The sequence below is a fragment of the Dama dama genome, chromosome 15 (genome assembly GCF_033118175.1).
Source record: "Dama dama isolate Ldn47 chromosome 15, ASM3311817v1, whole genome shotgun sequence".
Classification (NCBI taxonomy): domain Eukaryota; kingdom Metazoa; phylum Chordata; class Mammalia; order Artiodactyla; family Cervidae; genus Dama; species Dama dama.
In genome coordinates this window covers 33,166,060-33,191,118 of record NC_083695.1, presented here as the reverse complement: position 1 = coordinate 33,191,118, position 25,059 = coordinate 33,166,060, and the positions used below count along the sequence as shown (strand labels likewise).

General features: G+C 34.9%; 1 protein-coding gene across 6 annotated transcripts in view; it reads right to left on the bottom strand.

The window, feature by feature from the left end:
* ADK (adenosine kinase) overlaps positions 1 to 25,059 on the bottom strand; it is a 553,238-nt gene that overhangs the window by 455,504 nt on the left and 72,675 nt on the right. For all 6 annotated transcript variants that reach the window (XM_061161884.1, XM_061161887.1, XM_061161881.1 and 3 more), the window contains one exon: positions 24,494 to 24,547. In XM_061161884.1, coding sequence (XP_061017867.1) covers positions 24,494 to 24,547 — 54 coding nt within the window. The remainder of the gene's footprint in view (positions 1 to 24,493; positions 24,548 to 25,059) is intronic.

The following is a 25,059-nucleotide window of genomic DNA, read 5'->3' as shown; positions in this document are numbered from 1 at the left end:
TCTTGATCAACAAATCATCTCTTCTGAAAATCTATATAGTATAATATTTAATCATGCTACTATGAGAATTAATATGATGATGAACATAAAATGCTTAACATTTCAGCTAAGCTTCACAGGAGCACTCCACTTTAACTCACTCGATAAATCTTAACTAATATTATTAGTCTGTAACATACATAATTATCATTATGATTTCTGCACGATTAATTTAGAACTTGTGATAACAAAAACACTGCTTACTTCCAAACCACAAAAATAACTGATCCCACTTGCCATATTTTATAAATCTCAAACAGAATTTAAGAAATTCAATGACATACCTACAGTTAGCTAGCTCTCTCCTAATTCTTCTCCTTTCTCTGTAACAGGCATTTCCTCAACTTACAACATAAATGCCTCCAACATTCCTTTTAGGTTTACTTCTCCAAATTTAACATTACAAAAACAAATTTATTACATCCCCCAAACCATGTTGCTTTTCCCTTCAAATTTAATAGCACCATCATTTATCTATACACATGATGAAGACAAACATTCAAAATATTCCTGTATGTCCTCTCTCCTCATCCACTACTAAATTCTGTCAGTTCAACCTCTGAAGTATATATCAAATTCATCTCATGTTCTAAAGTCACTACTACTACCCTATAAGAGATCCTCATCATCTCAGTCATATCTAATATGAGGAGTTTTTAAACTAGTACAACTGTTTCCAGCCTCACCTTTGCTCTACTTCATCCTACACAGTATTCTATCAATTATCTGTGTAAAATATAGTCTAATCATGCTTGCCAGCTTTAAAGTCTTCCACAGGTCCCAAACAGCTCTCAATTTTACCGAACAACTTAGCCTAGTATGTAAGTCTATTATATGTATGATGCTTTTGAATTGTGGTGCTGAAGAAGACTCTTGAAAGTCCCTCGGACTGCCAGTAGATCAAACCAGTCAACCCTAAAGGAAATCAACCCTGATATTCAGTGGAAGGATGGTTTCTGAAGCTGACGCTCTAATACTTTGGCTACCTGATGCAAACAATCAACTCACTAGAAAAGACCCTGATGCCAGGAAAGATCAAAGGCAAAGGGAGAAGCAGGTGGCAGAGGATGAAATGGTTACATAGCGTCACTGACTCAAATGGATGTGAATTTGAGCAAACTCCAGTAGACAGTAGAAGACAGAGGAGCCTGGCAAGCTAAAGTCCATGGAGTCAAAAAGAACTGAACATGACTTAGCAACTGGACAACAACATAAGACCTGTCATAGTTTGGCTCTGACCTACATGCGTAGCTTCTTCTGTTACCTCTCCTTCCATAGCATACCTAGAGTTATAAACAGTACAAAATAATTCATCATTCTCTGCATGGAACTTGTTCATTCATGTTCTGTGCATTCATAGACATCCCTCTATTGGGCATGGGGGTACAAACCAAAGAATGTATTTTAGGGCGGAGATCAGGAAGGAGGCACTCTGTACTCTGGGAAAAACTGGCAGAACAGGCCTTCAGTTGGTTAGATATTTTTAGGAAAAAATTCTATGAGTCCAGTTTCTTGCATATTTTTATACCTAGAACAGCACTAAAACCATTAACAAAGACATCTGTTCCTTGTGACTGGCAGTAACCTTCTGTTTAGATGTGTGCTTGGTTGCATACACCCCCTTGATCAAAATCACATAAATTCAATATAATGACCTTCCCCATGACCTCTTTGTAGCAGTTCCTCAGAGCTGCCTGAGACTGTCTCCATGGCTACAGTCCTCAGTAAGTCCCAAATAAAGAGAACGCATAGCTCTCACATCATGGGTTGTTTTTCCTGTTTGTTTTGTTTTTCAGTCAACAAGGGTAACTCCTCCTTTGTTCACACTGATTCCTCTGTTCCCAAATAATTTCTAATCATCCTTCAAGGCCTAGCTCAAAGATCAGTCTTCGAGTTAGGTTCTTGTATCCCTCATAGCTAGAGGAATGTATTACTCCTTAAGGATTTTATACATAATTCAATCATAACATTTATCACTAGCTATTAGCTGTCTATAATCCTCGAGACTAAATTTTTTTCAGGGCAGTTATATCTTACTCATCTCTATGTTTCTGGTATATACAATAAACAGTTAATAACAAGCATTAACTGGATGAAAAGATAAACAGTATCTGAATAAGAACTCAAATCATTAGACTCCACATTCTAAGCTTTTGTACTTTATGTTTTACTAGAAATATTTATTGAATAAGAAATGTGCTGTTCAAATCTGTCTTTCCCATTAGACTATAAACTCTATGAGTGAAAAAAAATTATCATCTGATACGGTATCCAATGTCTGAAGTAGGCTTTACACACTGTAGGAGATTAATTAATGCTAATTAAATGAATAAACACAAGAATTAATTAATAAATAGACAAAAACCTCAGCATTCTTGAAGAATGGGGAGATTAGTTAATATGTCTAATGACAATTTGACCAAGAAGTCCTTGCATTCAGTTCTGCTAGAATTTAACTATTTAAATATCAAAATCAATAATCTTATTTACACTGTATAACAGAGGGCAAGATTCCACAGTGCCACAAATTTTATTTTGAAGAGAGAATACAGTCTACCTATCAACCAAAAACTATTTCTTCAACTTGGCTCATTTCTCTCATTCACTTCCTACCTGAGCCCTGTAGTAATTTAAGTCTTATGCCAGGCCTTCAATAAATGTGTGATGAACAAATACATCACTGTGTACATCTGTATGTGTGAGTGCATGCATGTACAATAAGACATTATAAAATCTCAAATCATTTTTGAAAGTATTAAGGATACACATGTTATACAGAGAAAGATACATGCATAGACAGAAATACAGACACCCAATCACAAATGAAAATTAAGTCAAATATTTTGCTATAATCCATTTATTAAAACTTCTAATAATAGTAAGAATATGTCCTCTCCTCTAGTATGCCCAAAAAAAAAAAGAGTGAAAAATATTAGACTTAGACCCTCCCCAGGCCAACACTGTTAAACTAAGAATATGTTTTAATGCTGCCATCATTTTGATTATATTACAAAGCATCCTATAACTTATAAAACCAGCAACAATTGAAAGAATTTCACAAAAATACTGATTATAGAATAGTTTATTTTGTTGTGATACTTAGAAAAGGAACAGACATGGAAAAAATGGTAATAAGAGGCAGAAAATATTTGTGATCATAATAATAAAATGAAACATATCTCAAAGTATCTTCACTTCAAAGTACATCTTCAAAATTGCTTTCATCTTCCTTTCTAATGTTTATCATTCCTTTCGCTTCTAAACTTCTGGTAACAATCTATCATCTTTTCAAATGGCTTGCAATAAAAGGAACAAACAAAACACATAGTCCTTTTGGGAGAATCGATTATACTGCTCATGGCAACACCACAGATCCATGCAGTTTACTGACTAGTAAATATAAATGCAAAATATATCTGCTAAGCCAATTACCTTTCTAAAATAAATTCTTATCATTAAAACAAGGTATTTTCAACAAGTATATGCAAACACATAATAATAGAAAGAATCTTATGAAAGATCGTCTAACTCCATTAACCTTAACTTCTCGCTTCATTTGCCAACATTCCCGCCAAGCAATCTGGTCTACAATTTAACACCTCCTGACACAGGGCACGTAGTACCTACATAAGAAACTGATTATTTTTCTGTACTTCTTTACTACTAGAGAGTTTTCCTTTATCCAGCTAAAATGATCCAGTCTGTGTCAACTACCCACTGGTTCTTCTATACTTGAGGTTTTACAAATAAATCAATTAACCTAATATTTCCACATGAAGAAAGTCCTTGAAATGATAAGGGCTATCATATATATCTCCTGATCCTCCCTCTTCAAGCTAAAGCTACCCAGGTTTTCCACCCATCTTCATGGTATGAATTTAAATTTCTTCAACAATTAAAAAAAGAGAGAGAATGTTTTACAATTCACTCTCCCAAGCATGAAATTCAACATAAGAAATAACACATATCCACCAAAAGAGAATGTGGAATTATTATCCTCTTAATTTTTCAAACCTAAGAATAGAATACCTTTACAAGTAGACTGCCATAAATGTCAAGGGAAGCTTGTAACCTACGTTTTATTGTGGATGAATGGTGAAAAAACAAGAGTAGTAAAAGACTCTCTAAAACACAAGAGGCTACCTCTTTGACCTCAATTTTATTTTTTTTTTCACTAAGGCTACACTTTTTCACCTATCAATTCTCTTTTCTTTCTAGAAAGTTCATACTTTATAGCAAAGTCATATTAGAAATTTAATGTAAGAAAATTTTTTATTGTAGCTAAAAAATCAGGTCAATATTCCCAATTTACTCATATACTTAATAAAATCAGTTAAAATATCAAACTACAAAACAGTTTAAGAAACTCAAGAGTTGGTATTAGGTTGGAAAATATCTAAATAGCAAAACAGCTAATAAAATAAATCAAAGCAGTCAGAAATCAGTGATACAAGTATCAGCTAAGCCAAAAACTGGTTGAGTATACTTGATTAAACTCCTTCACCTCTCTAGACCACAGAGTACTCTCATCTGTGAAATGAAGATGAAAAATTAGGATCAGAAGTGCTCATAAACTTTGATGTCAGAACCTCTTTATACTTAAAAAAAAAAAGTACTGAATACTTCAAAGAGCTTTTATATCTATCCTTGGTTATCATATTAGAAAATTTTTAAGATTATTAAATGTTGATTAATTTATTGCTTTTAATAATAGAAGCATTAAATATCAAAACAAATAACATTTTATGGGGAATAAACCTATTTCCAAACGAAAAAACTTTAAGTGACATGAGTTACACTATATATAATTTTTGCAAATCTCTTTAATGTCTGGCTTAATAGAAGACAGCTACATCCTCATATGCTTATGCATTCAATCAACATCATATATCATGTAACCTCTGGAAAACTACTTACATTCATGAGAGAGTGAGTATGAAAAAGCAAGCAATATCTTACTATCATTTTGAAAATAGCTCTGCCTTCATGAACCCCTGGAAAAGGTATTATGAACCCCCCCCTCAACAAAGAGGCCCTGAACCACACTTGGAGCACTATCAGACTAGACCATCTCTAATTCTCAAGATCCACATGAAACTAGACTGATGACAAGATTTATTAAAAAAAAAAAACCTGAAAATACATTATCTTCACCATGATAGAATGTATCACTAATATCATTTTAAGAGAGTTCAATGAGATGGTCCTTTTAAAACCAACTATAAAAAGTCATATAAGAAAAGATGTTGAAGATTAAAAATAATGCAACATAGCATACCATTATTATGGAAATCACTACACAGAGGAAATAAAATACAAAGGGAGTTATTATATTATGATGGTTCACAATCTTCAGGTTGTAATATCAACTATGTTAATATAATCATGATTAAACTATTCATTCGCAAAGTCTAAAAATACAAGAAAATCTATTATCTATATTTCCTAGCCTAAAGAGCTAAGTTTTATTCATTGACTCTGAAGTTGAAGGGGTTCAGAACAAGTCTCCTAAAAAATGTGTCACTTGAGCATTTGGATTATTTTGAGCTGGAGACAATCAATGCCCAAAAGACTCAAGAAGAGCTTTTTACCTCTCCCTTAAGTACCTAAAAAACATTCAGATAAGAGGCGTGGCTCAGAGACACAGCTACCAGAGATAATAGTTTATCTGAATGGACTATTTGTATGACATACAATTACCAAACATCTGCTGTTCTTATTGTCGTGTGAAATACCCTCCTCCCCTTTAAAGCCCCAGGCCCCTATCCCATTCCTTACCTCAAGAAGGCCTCAACTGCCAGGCTTGCCCTTGGGTTTCAGATTTTATGGGGATCCCAGACATAAGTAATTAAATTTGTTTGTTTTTTCTTTTTCCTGTAATCTTTTGACAATTGAATTAACAGACCAACCAAAATAACCCTGAAAGGTATAGGGAAAAATTTTCCTCCCCTACAAAGTAATACGTGTATCTTTCCACAGAAAAAAGTAAAATATAAGAAATAAATGCAAGCTAAACCTCTAATTTCACACAGGCAAACAGAATCATTTTGGCACAATCCTTTGGCAAATACTTATAACAGGACCTATACACCTTTATGCTTCAATCTCAAGGCCAGGCACAAATACGGAGTGATAGTAAGGCCAGAATAAGTAAAGTATATTAAAATCCTAGAAACGCTGCCTGATCTTTCACATGTCACTGAAAAGTAGATTTCATTAGCTAGCCATTTTAACTACAATGAATAGTCAGTCACTCAACTGCAGCATCTAAATGACGAGTGTGCCACACAGTTGCCTTCTTTGTAATACACAAGTTAACATAGGAGGATCATTTTTATCCTTTGTAAAAATAATGAATTCAAGCTTAATCCTCTCTTCTCGATCTGAGAAGTATTTAAGAATATACCAAATAATCAAAAGGTTTGCCTTACTTGTAAATGTAACTCAGTTGGACAGTAACACTATTTACTTCAAAACAAAAAGAAAACAGAAATATAAATTTTGCTTTAATGCTTACAGAGCTATGACAGTTGATAGCACCGCATTATGTAAAACTTAAGAATATCTACTTAATATTTTTACACTAAATACAAAGTTCTCTGCCATATTAACTGTAGCAATGGTCTATAACTCTATTAAAACACATTACTATAACTTATATATGTAAACTTATTCTATATTCTATAAGTTTACAATACTTGAATACTTCTCTCCACTAAGCGCTGAGATCTTCCACACACTTTTTTAAAATTTCTATATTCATCTTTCCTTTTCCCCACAAACAAAACAGGTGAAATAGCACCATCTGGTGGATATCACCTTAGTTAGTTTGTTTTTTTTTTTTTCCATTTATTTTTATTAGTTGGAGGCTAACTACTTTACAATATTGTAGTGGGTTTTGCCATACATTGACATGAATCAGCCATGGATTTACATGTGTTCCCCATCCTGAACTCCCTCCCACCTCCCTCCCCATCCCATCCCTCTGGGTCATCCCAGTGCACCAGCCCCGAGCACTTGTCTCATGCATCCAACCTGGATTGGTGATGTTTCACACTTGATAATATACATGTTTCGATGCTATTCTCTCAGATCATCCCACCCTCCCCTTCTCCCATAGAGTCCAAAAGTCTGTTCTATACATCTGTGTCTCTTTTTCTGCCTTGCATATAGGGATATCGTTACCATCTTTCTAATTCCATATATATGTATTAGTATATTACATTGGTGTTTATCTTTCTGGCTTACTTCACTCTATATGATGGGCTCCAGTTTTATCCATCTCATTAGAACTGATTCAAATGTATTCTTTTTAATGGCTGAGTAAAAAAACCTGGAAATAGAACTGCCATATGACCCAGCAATCCCACTCCTGGGCATACACACCGAGGAAACAAGATCTGAAAGAGACACGTGCACCCCAATGTTCATTGCAGCACTGTTTATAATAGCCAGGACATGGAAGCAACCTAGATGCCCATCAGCAGACGAATGGATAAGGAAGCTGTGGTACATATACACAATGGAATATTACTCACCTTAGTCTTAAAATAAATTTCTACATTTACCTTATTAACTCTATTTTGGGAAAATTGCACAACAATAGGGACTCATTATAAAGTACTATAAATGAATAATAAAAAATGGCTTGATTAGCAAGCAAAAGTATACTTGAAAACTGAAACAAGATTACAGCATTGCTTTAATTACTAAGAAGTTAACCATTATTCTCAGGCCATTAAGGATAACATCTCCTCAGAACCTTGAGGTCTTTGTTTAAAAAGAAAGAAACGTCAATTTTTAATATAAAAATTTTATTTTTTATATAATCAGTTCAGTTCAGTCGCTCAGTTGTGTCCGACTCTTGGCAACCCCATGGACTGCAACACACCAGGCTTCCCTGTCCATCACTAACTCCTGAAGCTTGCTCAGACTCATGTCCATCAAGCTGGAGATGCCATTCAATCATCCTCTGTTGTCCCCTTCTTCCTCCTGCCTTCAATCTTTCCCAGCATCAGGGTCTTTTCCAATGAGTTGGTTCTTCGCATGAGGTGGCCAAACTATTGGAGTTTCAGCTTCAGCATCAGTCCTTCCAAGGAATAATCAGGACTGATTTCCTTGAGGATTGACTGGTTTGATCTCCTTGCAGTCCAAGGGACTTTCAAGAGTCTTCTCCAACACCATAGTTCAAAAGCATCAATTCTTCAGCACTCAGCTTTCTTTATAGTCCAATCCTCACATCCATACATGACCACTGGAAAAACCATAGCCTGACCAGACAGACCTTTGTTGACAATGTCTCTGCTTTTTAATATGCTATCTAGGTTTGTCATAACTTTCCTTCCAAGGAGTAAGCGTCTTTTAATTTCATGGCTGCAGTCACCATCTGCAGTGATTTTTGGACCCCAAAAAATAAAGTCTGACACTGTTTCCACTGTCTCCCCATCTATTTCCTTAAGGGAGCTTAAAGCAGAAGAAAGCTGTTGGCAGGTGATAAAACTGAAGGGGGAAACCCAGTTTCAGATCAACTGCTTCCAAGTCATGCACTGTTGTTATTGTTCAGTCCCTCAGTCTTGTCCAACTCTTTCTGACCCTAAGTACTGCAGCATATCAGGCTTCCCAGGACTTTCTCATCTCCCAGAGTTTGTTCAAACTCACATCCATGATGTCATCCAACCATCAGTGATGCCAACCAACCTTCTCATCCTCTGTCATCCCCTTCTCTTCCTGCCTTCAATCTTTCCCAGAATCAGGGTATTTCCTAATGCGTCGGCTCTTCACATCAGGTGGCCAAAGTATAGTAGCTTCAGCATCAGTCCTTTCAATGAATATTCAGTGTTGATTTCCTTTAGGATTGACCAGTTTGATCTCCTTGCTGCCCAAAGGACTCTCAAGAGTCTTCTCCAGCACCACAGTTCGAAGGCACCAATTCTTCGGTGCTCAGCTTTCTTTATGGCCCAACTCTCACATCCATACCCTGACTACTGGAAAAACCATAGCTTTGACTATATGGACCTTTGTCGGCAAAGTAATGTCTCTGCTTTTTAATACACTGTCTAGGTTTGTCATTGCTTTTCTTCCAAGAAGCAAGCATCTCTTAATTTCACGGCTGCAGTCACCATCCACAGCCATTTTGGAGCCCAAGAAAATAAAGTCTGTCACAGTTTCCATTGTTTCCCTAGTCTATTTGCCACAAAGTGATGGGGTCAGATGCCATGATCTTCATTTTTTGAATGTTGAGGTTTAAGCCAACTTTTTCACTCTCCCTTTTTCACCTTCATCAAGAGGCTTTTTAATTCCTCTTTGCTTGCTGAAATTAGTGTGGTGTCATCTGCATATCTGAGGTTACTGATATTTCTGCCAGCAATCTTGATTCCAGTTTGTGCTTCATCCAGCCTGACATTTCCCATGATGTGCTCTGCATATAAGTTAAATAAGCAGGATGAAAATATACAGCCTTGATGTACTCCTTTCCCAACTTTGAACCAGTCCGTTATTCCATGTCCAGTTCTTAACTGTTGCTTCTTGACCTGCAAACAGGTTTCTTAGAAGGCAGGTAACGTGGTCTGGTATTCCCATCTCTTTAAGAATTTTTCACAGTTTGTTGTGATCTACACAGTCAAAGGCTTTAGCATAGTCAAAGAAGCAGAAGTAGATGTTTTCCTGGAATTCTCTAGCTTTTTCTATGATTGAACAATGTTGGCAATTTGATCCCTGATTCCTCTGCCTTATCTTAATCCAACGTGTATATCTGGAAGTTGTCCTTTCACACACTGCTGAGGCCTAACTTGAAGGATTTTGAGCATTACTTTGCTAGCATGTATTCCCTGGTGGCTCAGATGGTAAAGAATTTGCCTGCAGTGTGGGAGACCAGCGTCAATCCCTGAATCAGGAAGATCCCCTGGAGAAGAAAATGGCCAACCACTCCAGTATTCTTGCCTGGAAAATCCCATGGACGAAGGAACGTGCAAGGCTACAGCCCCTGGGGTCGCAAAGAGTCGGACACGACTGAGCGACTTCACTTTCACTTTTCACTTTGGGGTAGTTTGAACATTCTTTGGCAGTAGGCAGAGAGAAATTCATCCAATAGCCAACAGAGAACTATTAATGTGCCTTAATAACATGGTCAAACTAGATGGGACAAACTAGTCTCTTAGAAAGGTAGACAATCAATAGGACAGAAAAAAAAAAAAACCAAAATACTGCAACAAACATTAAACAAAGAATGTGAAGTGATGAGAAAGGGTGAGAATAAGGCAGGTGGTCCTAAGGTGCTACTGTAACATTCTAGGAAGAAATATGAAAAAAAAGAATACAGACAGTTGAAAGTTGCTAACAGAGTAGATCTTAAAACTTCTCACCACAGGAAAAAAATCTGCACCTATGTTGGTGATGATGTTAACTACATGTGATCATTTTACAATATACACACATATCTTCAAAATCTTGTGATAAACCATAAAGGAAAAGGATACTAAAAAAGTATATATATACATATATAACTGAATCACTCTGCTGTACAATAGAAATTAACATTGTATATCAACTATATACTTAATTAAAAAATAAACATATTGAATCATCATATTGTACATCTGAAACTAATACAATGTTATATCAGTTATATCTCAATTTTTTTAAAAGATTATGAAGAGTATTGCTATATCAATAAAATAGTTCAATTATACTGTTACAAATAACTGTGTTATCAAATTCAGTGAAGCTCAACAAATATAAAAAAAATAAAAATCTGTTTTCTGTGTTTCTTGCACCCTGATGTTTTTTGTGCCACCATAATGTACACCTGTGTTTCTATAAACTATATTATACTTTAACAGAATAAATACTCTCAAAATTAACAAAAGGTTCAAAGATAATTAACTTATAAAACTGTTCAAAAGCCGATCCATGCATCATCCTAATAATGTCCCTAGCTTTAAAGTTGACATCAATTTGCCCATTTTTCCAAATTCTATTTTGGAAGCTAGGCACATTCACTTTGCCCTCATTCTAGTGGGGAAAACTTCCCTGAAGAGATAATTATACAGCTCAATATTTTGGAAGAGAAACAAGAAAAAGTAGTGGTGAAAGAAGTCTCTACATTCCAACAAAGGAAAATTGGTGGTAGGATTTGATAACAAAGGATTTTCCCACAAGAACATAAGTTTATGGAAACTATGTATGTATTTCCTGCATTTCTTTGGATTTTTCTGTTGAATTCAATTTGAAAAGAAATTAATCCTTCTAGCATGCAGAAATTTTGTTCATGTCCTTTCTGCAAGACCCCTCCCCGCAAAATTCCCTTAATGACCATTTTCTCATCCAATTTAACACTGAAAAAACTCTTTTAAAAAGATAATTTAAAATATGATATATGGAAACCAGTTATACTTGCAAAAAACTTTTTCTTCAAATCTTCCATCAGGTTTTTTCCTATCTCCCCTGGTCTTATCCAACACAGACCCTACAGACCTAGAAATCAAAAGTGTCTCTGGCTTTAACAAATTAAATAAACATTAAAGTCGTAGGAATATTTGGGAAAGATGGTTTCCCTTTGTACTTGCTACTAAAATTTAGTATATACAAAGTGAGACTTTTTATAAAGGTAACATTTTCACACATACACACACACAAAAAAAAAAAACACTCAGAAATGATTAGAATATAAAGCAAAAGTTTTTAAGGAAAATTTAAAATGTATTCTGGATAATGTTTCAATCATTTCACAAAATGATTGAAATAGCCAAGTTGCAATCTTAATGAAGTTCTACAGAGGGAGCTAGCATCACAAGGAAAAAAATTTATAATAGAACGCCAAGAAAAGACCTATTCAGTTAGAAATATTAGATTTCTATTCATCAACATAAACTTGGATTATACTCTAAAGTTTTTACACCTTAGCCATCACCCAACCCCCCAAAAAACCACAATATTATCTACAAAGTATAGTATTTCTCTGGTAAATCACATTAAACTAATGAAATATAGCATCCACCACAACCACAGTGTGTGAAGTAAATGTTTGCTTTACATAACATCATTTTTCTAAAGAATTTCTTTAAATACTCTTTTTCTTAAGTCACTGAACTTAGGCAAAGTAAAAAGCAATAAAAAAAAAAAATCTGAAATCAAATCGGAGCCTATCCTTTCCTACTATAAAAGAAGTAATAGACTCTCTCCAAGCTTTAGTGTCCTGTAAAATGGGAATGATTATAATATCTATCTCGTAGGGTTGTGGTGAAGATTAAATTAGCACATAAGAGTAATTAAAATACTGCTCTCGTCCCTTACTCATGTTATTCAATTTTTAAATTTTTCAGTATTTTCAAAAAAGAAATCATTATAGAGAATAGAGAAAATATTAATTATAGTCAATAATTTTCAGGAGCTACATTAGCTGCCAACAGACATTAAAACTTCCCCAAAACTTCTAAATTCATATCATTTCCAAATAGGTTGACTCATTTTTTAGGGAATTATAGACCATGTCAGCATAACCCTTTCATTATTTTTCAAGTTGATATCTGCCATAACTTCACTCTCAAAATATTCTTGTCTGCTGTAGACCAAGAAGAAAAAAGAATTCAACACAGCAGTTTCCACTCTCTCAAACCCACATTGACCCTAATAAATTTTACTCCATTGATATCACATATTAAAATAATGTCAAGTAAATTCAGTCAGTTCAGTCACTCAGTCGTGTCTGACTCTTTGTGACCCTATGTACTACAGCATGCCAGGCCTCCCTCTCCATCACCAATTCCCCGAGTTTACTCAAACTCATGTCCATTGAGTCAATGATGCCATCCAACCATCTGTTCTTCTGTCGTCCCCTTCTCCTGCCTTCAGTCTTTCCCAGCATCAGGATTTTTTCAAATGAGTCAATTCTTCGCATCAGGTGGCCAAAGTATTGGTGTTTCCGCTTCAGCATCAGTTTTTCCAATGAATATTCAGGACTGATTTCCCTTAGGATGGATAGGTGGATCTCCCTGCAGTCCAAGGGACTCTCAACAGTCTTCCGCAACACCACAGTTCAAAAGCATCTGTTCTTCGGGGCTCAGCTTTCTTATAGTCTAACTCTCACATCCATACATGACTACTGGAAAAACCACAGCTTTGACTAGACAGACCTTTGCTGGTAAAGTAACGTCTCTGCTTTTTAATATGCTGTCTAGGTTGGTCATAGCTTTTCTTCCAAGGAGCAAGCATCTTTTAATTTCATGGTTGCAGTCACCATCTGCAGTGATTTTGGACCCCCCAAAATAAAGTCTCTCACTGTTTCCATTGTTTCCCCATCTATGTGCCATGAAGTGATGGGGCCGGATGCCATGATCTTAGTTTTCTGAATGTTGAGCTTTAAGCCAGCTTTTTCACTCTCCCCTTTCACTTTCATCAAGAGGTTCTTTAGTTCTTCTTCGCTTTCTGCCATAAGGGTGGTGTCATCTGCATATCTGAGGTTATTGACACTTCTCCCAGCAATCTTGATTCCAGCTTGTGCTTCTTCCAGCCCAGCATTTTGCATGATGTACTCTGCATATAAGTTAAACAAGCGGGATGACAATACACAGCCTTGACATACTCCTTTCCCAATTTGGAACCAGTCTGTTGTTCCATGTTCAGTTCTTAACTGTTGCTTCTTGACCTGCATACAGATTTCTCAGGAGGCAAGTCAGGTGGTCTGGTATTCCCATCTCTTTCAGAATTTTCCAGTTTGTTGTGATCCACACAGTCAAAGGCTTTGGCATAGTCAATAAAGCAGAAATAGATGCTTTTCTGGAACTCTCTTGCTTTTTCAATGATCCAGCGGATGTTGGCAATTTGATCTCTGGTTCCTCTGCCTTTTCTAAATCCAGTTTGAACATCTGGAAGTTCACGGTTCACGAATTGCTGAAACCTGGCTTGGAGAATTTTAAGCATTACTTTGCTAGTATGTGAGATGAGTGCAATTGTGCGGTAGTTTGAGCATTCTTTGGCATTGCCTTTCTTTGGGATTGGAATGAAGACTGACCTTTTCCAGTCCCGTGGCCACTGCTGAGTTTTCCAGATTTGCTGGCATATTGAGCGCAGCACTTTCACAGCATCATCTTTTAGGATTTGAAATAGCTCAACTGGAATTCCATCACCTCCACTAGCTTTGTTCGAAGTGATGCTTTCCCAAGGCCCACTCGACTTCACATTCCAGGATGTCTGGCTCTAGGTGAGTGATCACACCATCGTGATTATCTGGGTCATGAAGATCATTTTTGTATAGTTCTTCTGTGTATTCTTGCCATCTCTTCTTAATATCTTCTGCTTCTGTTAGGCCCATACCATTTCTGTCTTGTATTGTGCCCATCGTTGCATGAAATGTTCCCTTGGCCTCTGTAATTTTCTTGAAGAGATCTCTAGTCTTTCCCATTCTATTGTTTTCCTTTGTTTCTTTGCAATGATCTCTGAGGAAGGCTTTCTTATCGCTCCTTGCTATTCTTTGGAACTCTGAATTCATATGGGTATATCTTTCCTTTTCTCCTTTGCCTTTCACTTCTATTCTATTCTCAGCTATTTGTAAGGCCTCCTCAGACAACCATTTTGCCTGTTTGCATTTCTTTTTCTTGAGGATGGTCTTCATCACCACCTCCTGTACAATGTCATGAACCTCCGTCCATAGTTCTTCAGGCACTCTATCAGATCTAATACCTTGAATCTATTTGTCACTTCCACTGTATAGTTGTAAGGGATTTGACTTAGGTCATACCTGAATGGCCTAATGTTTTTCCCCACTTTCTTCAATTTAAGTCTGAATTTGGCAATAAGGAGTTTTGATCTGAGCCACAGTCAGCTCCCGGTCTTGTTTTTTGCTGACTGTATAAACCTTCATCTTTGGCTGCAAAGAATATAATCAATCTGATTTTGGTATTGACCGTCTGGTGATGTTCATGTATAGAGTCTTCTCTTGTGTTGTTGGAAGAGGGTGTTTGCTATGACCAGTGGGTTCTCTTGGCAAAACTCTATTAGCCTTTGCCCTGCTTCATTCTGTATTCCAAGGCCAAATTTGCCTGTTACTCCAGGTGTTTCTTGACTTCCTACTTTTGCATGCCAGTCCCCTATAATGAAAAGGACATCTTTTTTGGTGTGTTAGTTCTAGAAGGTCTGTAGGTCTTCATAGAACCACTCAACTTCAGCTTCTTCAGCATTATTGGTAGGGACACAGACTTGGATTATTGTGATAATCAAGGTTTGCCTTGGAAATGAACAGAGATCATTCTGTCATTTTTGAGACTGCATCCAAGTACCACATTTCAGACTCTTTTGTTAACTATGATGCCTACTCCTTTTCTTCTAAGGGATTCTTGCCCACAGTAGTAGATATAATGGTCATCTGAGTTAAATGCACCCATTCTGGTCCATTTTAGCTCACTGATTCCTAAAATATAGACATTCACTCTTGCCATCTCCTGTCTGACCACTTTCAATTTGCCTTGATTCATGGACCTAACATTCCAGGTTCCTATGCAATATTTCTCTTTACAGCATCGTATTTTACTTCATGTAAATTATCTGCAACAAAAGATCAATGAATTTCACTTGAACTAAAAAGCTCTGGATAAAATTTCAGGTATCTTATCCTTCCCCACTAAAAAAACCAAAGAGGTAGAAAGCAAAAAGAGATACGAGCATTTTTTTCTGAACAATTTTATGACTGAAACTCAGAAACTATATTCAGAGGAATTACAGAATAGACTAAAAGAGAAGTAGTTAAAGAAACTATTTACTTAATGGGTTATAATGAAATCTTAGCCCACAATGACATGTGAGAGACAGCTAAGCTTCCCTAAGAGCAGAAGCTAGTTCAAGAGTATTTTTATGAACATTATCATACTCAAAAAAACCTACTTCACAACTAACCTTTATGGTCCCTTATAGTTCAAAAACGTTTTCACATATATGTGCAGCCTGTGCTCAATCATGTCCAACTCTTTGCGACCCCATGGACTTAGCCCACCAGGCTCCAGTATATATTTCACATATATAATTTCATCTAATCCTCATTAAACCTAACAAGATAAAGCAAAAGTATCTTTATTTTACGAATGAGGAGGTTATATTCAGGAGACAAATTGATTAACCCAAGTATGGTAGCATACCAACTAAAACTACATTTCCCAGAATTCTCTTCCCTGTGTGGTTTTAGGTTGGGATTAGCTACAAGAGAAATTTATGTACAATTTGGGAGGTACAAGTAAAACATCAAACATTTCACTCCAAAGGCAGCTACTGGTTTAGAGGTAGTGAAGACAGAAAGGTATGGGTAGAATTCCAACTTATTCTTATTTATCCCCACTCCACCTCCAGCTCACCTTCCCAACCAAGCCCAAACTCATCACCAAATCCCCCACTGAAAACACACAGAAGTAGTAGCTTCAGAGAGCCAACAAAGCACCAACTCTCTTCACTGTTCACTCCAGCAGCTGGGCGTGCCTAGTTGCTTCCTGAAAGCTCCAATTCCTTAACCCACACACCAGGACTGGTTTGTGATTTTCCTCTAATCCTTTTTGGCCCTTTATTTCCCTAGTTTTTTCTCACAATGAATAAGGTTTACACCCTATAATAGGTTTCTTATTTCTTATTACTCACAGTGGAACCGAGTCTTAACTGATACACCAAGGTCACAATCTGTAGCAAAACATATATAAACCCAGTTTCTTCTAACACTAAGTCTAGAGCACCGTATATTTCATCAAAACAAAAGGTGGCAATTTAGGATAAATCCTTTGAGGCTTTTAAGGTTTCACCACTAATAACATACATTTTTCATTCTTCTAACATACACATGAATATATGACCAAGCCTAATACTAAAATTGTCTCTTGTAATGAGTTCTTCTCCTTTATGACAGGCCTAATAATTTTCTTTTAAACAATAAAATATTTACACAAACATTTCAAATGCTTCATAATCCAGGTATAACAACAGATAAGAAGAAGCTATGAAATTATAGAATTCTAAAGTGATAACACATACAGTCAAAAATTCACCAGAAGGGTGAACTCTGGTCACAGATTAGTTTAGAACCATTTGTAGCTGCCTGAAATAAATTCAGTCAATGCTAGTTTGGGATTCTTACAAAAGGCGCCTGATTAGTTTAAAAAAGCAAAAAAAGGAACAAAGAATCTGAACATACATTTAGTACTTATTCCTGGAGGCACAGCTTCAGAAGCACACATGGTAATGTTATTATATGGCAACTTTTAAAGATAAACTTAAAAAGCAATATAGTGAATAGTTACTCTACAAAGATCATGACTACATATTAAAAAATCAATTAAAAAATATTTCCCAAACAACAACAAAAATGTTTCCCATGTAAGAGGCATTGGTGGCTTAGAATAAAATGTCCTATGAAAGTATCATACATGAAATCAAACACCTTGGATCAAAGAAGATTGCTGTGTTCTAGAGAAAACAGTTCTAGTGGTGATTAGATTATGAAAATTCTGGATATTCAAACGTATGACAAGTAAAAAAAAACAATTTTAATATCATTTCACATAATATGTGATTGTAAAAAGTATATAATAAAACTAAATTACAAGTACAAATTTGACATTTTGCAAACTTCTCTAAAAGTTTTTAGAATCAAGTTGGCCAAAAAGCTTTGTATTATACCCTCTCCTTGGAAGAATAAGTGCCTTGCATTTGGAATTCAGATACACGTAGCATTTATTTGATTGACTGTCCTCAACTCACTCAGTGAGTCCAAGGTGGTTTCTAAAATCATAATACTGTAAAATTAATTAGCCTCTGAGCCTTGATACAGTTGAATTCATTATAATCAGTGAATCTGCCAATGAGTATTAATCCCTTTTATTTAAAAAAAAATCATATTCTCAAGGAGCTGCTTGGTGTGATAGAAAAAGCATTTAATTGGGAATCAGGAGATTTGGATTCCGGTCCAATGCTGTCATTAAGGGGCAGGGTAACCCAATTCTAGGGCTCATTTCTACAATCTTGAATTCTAGAACGTAAAAGATATTAAATACTAACCATGTAACCTCGTTGCTGGTCCTAGATGTTCTTTATTTCAGTTTTGACTTTCCACTTCCCAGGCTTTCTTTTTCCTCTTTGGCATTTGCGATGAACAAAATCTATCAGCTTTACAGGCAAACATTCTTATATTACTCTTACAAAACAATCCTGATATTTTCAAAGAATTACTAAGTCACACCATTAATAATAATGAATTTAGGAGCATATCAGATGCTATTGATTGTTTCCAAGGGCTGAACATGTTTTCATGTAAGCAGGTGAAAAAATACTTATTAAATGAAATAGTGGTATTTTTCTCATTTAAGTATTTCCACCTAGAAAACTAAAACTCTAGAAGACTGAGAAAAATCTGTTGTAGACTAATGAAACCAGTTCATTATTGGATCACATTCAGTGCAAAGTATAAATTCTATAGTTTTGGATTAATCAGATCATTTAATTTCTTGGCCTTCCCTACTTAAAAATCACCTCGCAGTATATTCAGTACACAGAAAAACAGCAACTTGAGAAAAGTCATTATGCTGAAAACAAACAAGTGTCACTTTAGTTGCTGACCAATCTTCCCTGTTTTGTGCATGTCAGTCTTCCCCAAACAAGGAAATATCGAGTACAAGTGAGAAGCACAAGTGACTAAACGTATATGGAGTCTGAATTATGACATTTAGGGTACTAAGAATATTTTAAATAAAAGCATACTTAATATTTACCACAAAGTAATACCAAAACAATTAGTTATTATACTCTATTGGCATGCAAAGAATTAATGCAGGTCAGTTAACTTAATGTTGCATTTTTACAATTTAAATCAAGATTTTGAGCAGATTATAATTAAGAAGCAAATAATATTGTTTTATAGGAATAAAGCATGGAATTATTAATTTGGATAATTCTATTTGTTTTATAGCTACACCTCTTAACGATATTTTTAAAAGCTTGGTCTTAAACATAAAGAGATCTCAGGTATTTTAAGTATAAAATACAAATGAAATTACTTAAAAGCAGCTTTCATGAAGGGCTGCTGCTAAGTTTTTTTAAATTAATATTCTGCTCTGACAGCGGCGAACCCAGCTGAAAGTTTTCTCAGGTGTGCAGGTCAAAAACTAGAGAGAACCAGCAGCCAAAAGAATTAAGATAATCAACCAATGCCAAATCAATCAAGCATGTACTAACAAGTTTAAGATCCTTGGTGCATAAGCACTATTTATTAAGAAAGAAGACTTCATGTTACACTAAAAAAAATTAAGTTGTGTCATTTCAACCTTTAGACCCTCATTTTTATTTTTCCTAACTTAGATTACCAATTATGATCATAAAGTTGAAAAAGTTCATCCTGAAACAGATAATATATTTAATAACCAATTTACATTTAGGGAATTTATCAATTCTTTCTTTTTTCTGGTTACAGAATTAACACAACCCATTAGGGAAGATTTAAAACACACATAAAAGGACAAGGAAAAAAACAAAATTCACCCATAATCCTATCACCCACAGATCTACTATTCTACTACAGTTCTCTTCTACGATATCTGTAGGCAAGCTTTTTCAATTACTTAATCATCATGATATTAAATATTTTCCTAAAAACATGTTAACAACTGCGTAATATTCTATACAGTTAACTATTTAATTGCACTGGAAAAAGAGAATAAATCATTTAAGATTAATCCAAGAGTATGGCACTTGCCTTTTAAGACAGTTGAAAAATTTGTTTTCTGTAAAATGTGTATATATTAAGTATTAAAACACAGGTCACTTAAATCCTAATAAGATTCTAGACTCCTTTCCAACATCTTTTTTAAATTTAAATAAAGAAAGTAAAGCAAAGAGTAACCTAGAAAACGTGCAATTTTTTAATGTTCAGTTCAGTTCAGTTCAGTCGCTCAGTCGTGTCCGACTCTTTGCGACCCCATGAGTCGCAGCACGCCAGGCCTCCCTGGCCTGGAGTCCATCACCAACTCCTGGAATTTACTCAAACTCATGCCCATCCAGTCAGTGATGCCATCCAGCCATCTCATCTTCTGTCGTCCCCTTCTCCTCCTGCCCTCAATCCCTCCCAGCATCAGGGTCTTTTCCAATGAGTCAACTCTTCGCATGAGGTGGCCAAAGTATTGGGGGTTTCAGCTTTAGCATTAGCTAAATAGTGACAAAAGAAAAGTCTGACCAAAAAATCTGCTTCAATCAATAAAATGTATTTTCCTGTCATATCATACAATTTTTGTAGAGCATTTTCATTAAATTAAAAATTTGAGCTATTAATCTTTCATCACACTACACACCTTGAAGAGTTTCTCCACTAATTATGACAAATTTGAGCTAAATACCTACCTCTCTTTTCCAGTCTCTGGAATGGCCTAATAATATTCATTTTAACCACAGCTGGCAAAGATTAGGAACATACCTAATTTTCCTACACAGCTAATTATGGAGAAATGGTAGAAAAATAGTAACTCCAATATACTTTTAGTGATAAATGTTAACTTATAAAAATAATTATTATATAATATATTCAAAGAGAAACAAAAATCTACAAGAAAAATGCAAATACAGAAGATTTTCCATTGTGAGAAGAAAAAATCATCTATCCAAATTTAACACATTCAAGGTGAAAATATAATGTGAAACCCTCAATATTTTGTTTCTAAATTCACAGTCATAAAGGGTGGTATTAAAATTCATGTGGCCTAAAGTCAAGCAAAACTTCTTCACTGAGAACTACAACACACTGCCAAGAGTAATTAAAGAAGAATTAAACACTGTTAAGATGTTGCTTCTCTCTGAAATAGATTCAACATCCTCAGGATAATCCCAAAAGGTCTCTGTGAGGAAATTGATAAGCTGATTCTAAAATAAAAGGCAATGTAAAGGATCTAGAATATCCAAAGTAATCTCATAAAAGAACAAAGTTGAAGGACTTACAGAAACTGACTTCAATATTTACTATACTGTGTTACTGGCATAAAGAGTGACAAGTAAATCAACAGAACAGAATAAATCCATATTTCTAAGGTTATTTGATTTTCAGCAAGGGCATTAAAGCAATTCAGTGGACAAGTAAAGTCTATTCAGCAAATGGTGCTGAAGTAACTAGATATCCATTCAGGTAAAGAAAAATGAACCTCAACATCTACTTCACATCATAGACAAATATTAACACATAACAGATCACAGACCTAAACAAAAAAAGCTCAAATCACAGTTTTTAAGAAAAATATAAGAGTATCTTCATAAATTGAGGGCAGGCAAAAGTTTTTTAGATGAACATAGAAAGCAATAATCATAAAGGCAAAAATTGATAAATTAGACTTTATAAAAATTTAAAACTTGCTTATCAAAAGAAACTATTAAGGAAAAAAGGTATGCCTGGGACTGGAGAAGAAAACTGTAAAACATACAGCTGACATAGATGGTAACTAGAATATATACAGAATTTCAACAACTCCTCAATAAAAAGACAAAACAATTCAATGTTTTTCATCAGCAAAAGATTTTACAGATTCTTCACCGAAGAAAACATATATGGCCAATAAGCAAATGAAAAAATGCTCAACAGTAATAGTCACCACAGAAATGAAAATTAAACCACAATGAAATGCAACTACATAACCACCAGAATACCTAAAATTAGCAAGGTCATCGAACACCAAATGTTGATGAGGATGTAGAGCAACTAGAACTCTCATATATCACTGTTAGGAATGTAAAACAGTCCTGCTTCTGAAGAAAATCTAGTCGTTCCTTATAGAACCAAATATAATGTTACCCTATATCCTAGTGACTCAGCAGGAAATCTACTCCTGAGTAATTTTCCTTGAGAAATGAAAACATGTTCACCAAAAGACTTGTCCAAAAATATTAACAGCAACTTTATTCATAGCAGCCAAAATGGAATGGCCTAGATGTCCACCAATAAGAGAACAGATAAACCATGGAATGTTGATAAGCAATAAAAGAAATTAATTAATTCATACAACATGAAAGAATCTAAAAACATTATACTGAGTGAAAGAAGCACTATATAAAGCAGAATAGACATGTGATTCCATTAGTAAGAAATTTCAGAATAGGATAACCTTAATCTATAGTTGAAAAAGAATCATAATAATGGTTCCTCTCAGAGGGCAGGAGCAGAGAGTGACTACAAAGAGGAATAAGGGAAGAATTCTCTGGGGTGATGGTAATGTTCTAGATCTTGATAGAAAACTGGGTTACAAACATTCATGCATCTGTCAAAACTCAGCAAATGTACACTGAAGATTTGTGTGTTTCAATGTATGAAAATGTATGTAAATACAAAAAACTTTAAAGGACTGAACTCTAGGTGATGGTATGTATGTTGAAATACTTACGGGGAAACATACTGATGTCTGCAACTTACTTTTAAGATGCATTCAAAAAGCAGATGAAGTCATGGATGGACAAAAGAATGGATAGGTAAAAAAGTAAGTAGAGTAAAATGTCAATGATAAAATCTAGGTGGTGGGTATATGGTTAATTATATATGATACATTTAATAATAAAGTCAAAGAAAAACATCAGTCTATCCTTGAGGGTCAACTATAACATAGACAGCTAAAGAAACTGTAAATGAATAGCATTAATATGGGTTACATATTAAATAATATGAAAATATTTACTTCATTGCAGTTCTCTGGTATTTTTAATATTGGTCATAGTACTGGAGTGGGTAGCCTATCCCTTCTACCAGGGCATCTTCCCAACCAGAAATTGAACCAGGGTCTCCTGCATTGCAGGCAGATTCTTTACTAGCTGAGCTACCAGGAAAGCCCCAAAGAACTTCTAGGTTGACTACCTAATTCCCAAACCAAAAAAGCTCTGCTATAAGACCTATAAATAACAAGCAATCAACCAATGGTACAGTGACAATCAAGTACACTCACTGACAATTTCTGGTTGTAAAGAAAAAATATATATAAAACTCTTTGACAATAAATTTCAGAACCCACTTGGAGATTATAATTAAATGAAGACATAACAAATATAAAAACACTGGTGAAAGGCTAACATAACAATACCAACTATAAGAACTCTTAAAGAAATCCTTTCCCTACACACTGAGCCTACCATTTTATGATTAACATGATGAAAGGAAACGTAACAATGGGATATATCAATTGTAAGAACTCTTAAAGAAATCCTTTCCCTGCACACCAAGCCTACCATTTGATGATTAACACTTTCTACAATCTCTTCAATAAGAGACAAGGAAGAAAATAATTTGGAAGAGATCCAGGACAGAGTTTTTTTTTTTAAGAAGTTAAAAGTACTCAGAAAAATCATTACTTAACCTTGGGAAGAAAATAAGAGTCTTGAAAAGTACTTGATCTACAGAAAGTTATTCTCCATACACATGAGTACAAATGAAGATTTCATTTAAATTAAACAGCGAGGGACTTGAAACAGATGTCAAACATTAAGGAAACACCCAAGGAAGTCTGTAAAATTCACCAATGTATTTATAAACAGGATAGAACCTTAACTATGACTGAGAATAAGTGTGGTCTGCACGACACTGTAAGTCAACTATATGTCAATTCTAAAAACATATAATAATAATACTGATAATGTTAAGTCCAACCTAAAGGTATAGTAAGCCTCAAACTCTTCGTTCTACATTATTATTTGATATTAAATATTTGCATAATAATTATGGTTATCAGAATTTCTTATTGCATGATGGAGAAAAAAAGGTAGACTACTAGAAAAGAGAAGCGTATACTCTTTTTTTTTTTAGCTTCCCTCATGGAACAATCCTATGATACTGAAAAACAAGAGATGAATTTTTAAAACTACCAAGTCTGAAATTTTTAGCTAAAAACTTCACAGTTGTTGTAATGCAGTAATTTTTTTAGATACTACAATAGGGCAGAAAAACAGCAACAGAGATATTCCAAAATCATGTATACAGTTACTTTACCTAAAAGAGAGAATCCTATGAATATTAAAATTTTTTAAAGAAACAAAGTTATATTCACATCTACAATTTTAAAGTGTTTTCTTAACCTTGTGCTAAACAAGCTTAAGCATTTACTTTTTCCTAAGGTGACAAAATCATGTCTCCACCTTAAGCACAGGGTGGAAGTCAACTGGGCAAGAGCCAAAATTAACAATGACAATTTAATACTTTATGTGGGGAAAGAAAACAAAACAACTTATTTCCCAATATGCCCTTAGTCCAGATGATGGGATACAATTAAATACTATTAAAACATATTTTAATGTGCATGTGCTAACAACTTTGTTAACGTTATATAGTATAACTTATCCTAATCCTACTAGGATTAGGAACATACTATTGGTTATATCTGCAGATTTTAGGACCTCATGGAATTTTAAAAATCAGATTGTTTACACATCTAATCCACAGAGTCTAAATTATGTGTAGCCTAGGGTTTAATGCACTTACAGTTCCTTATGTTTCTCTTCAGCCAAAATCTGGTCATTAGGTTTAAGAGAATACCTGTAACACAAAAACAAAAATATACTGGTCAAATAAACATATGAGTATGTTTGCCTCATGGACATCTGACTGTAGTTTCTACATACAGCCAGTTGACCCCAAGCAAATAAACACTACTACACTGATAACAGGTCTCTATCTTAATTGATAAAACATTAAAAATATGTCTGAGTTCTTTGATGCTGTTAGTCACTTCAACCAACACCACCTCAGGAACGAAAGGGAGATGAACTTGACCATGCTTTAAAAATATGAGGTATCTTTTTTTTTTTTTTTTTTTTGAGGTATCTTCAATATTCTTCAGTAGTAACTCATCTATAATGTTACATTTATCCAGCAGTACAAAATTCAAGAAACTACTCCAAGGTTATGATTTAACAGTTCACAAAACAATACAAAGCTATTCTTTCATTAAATATATAGTAGGGACTTCCCTGGTGGTCCAGTGGTTAAGACTCCACACTTCCAAAGCAGGGGGGTGTGGGTTCTTACTCTGGTCTGGGAGCTAAAAT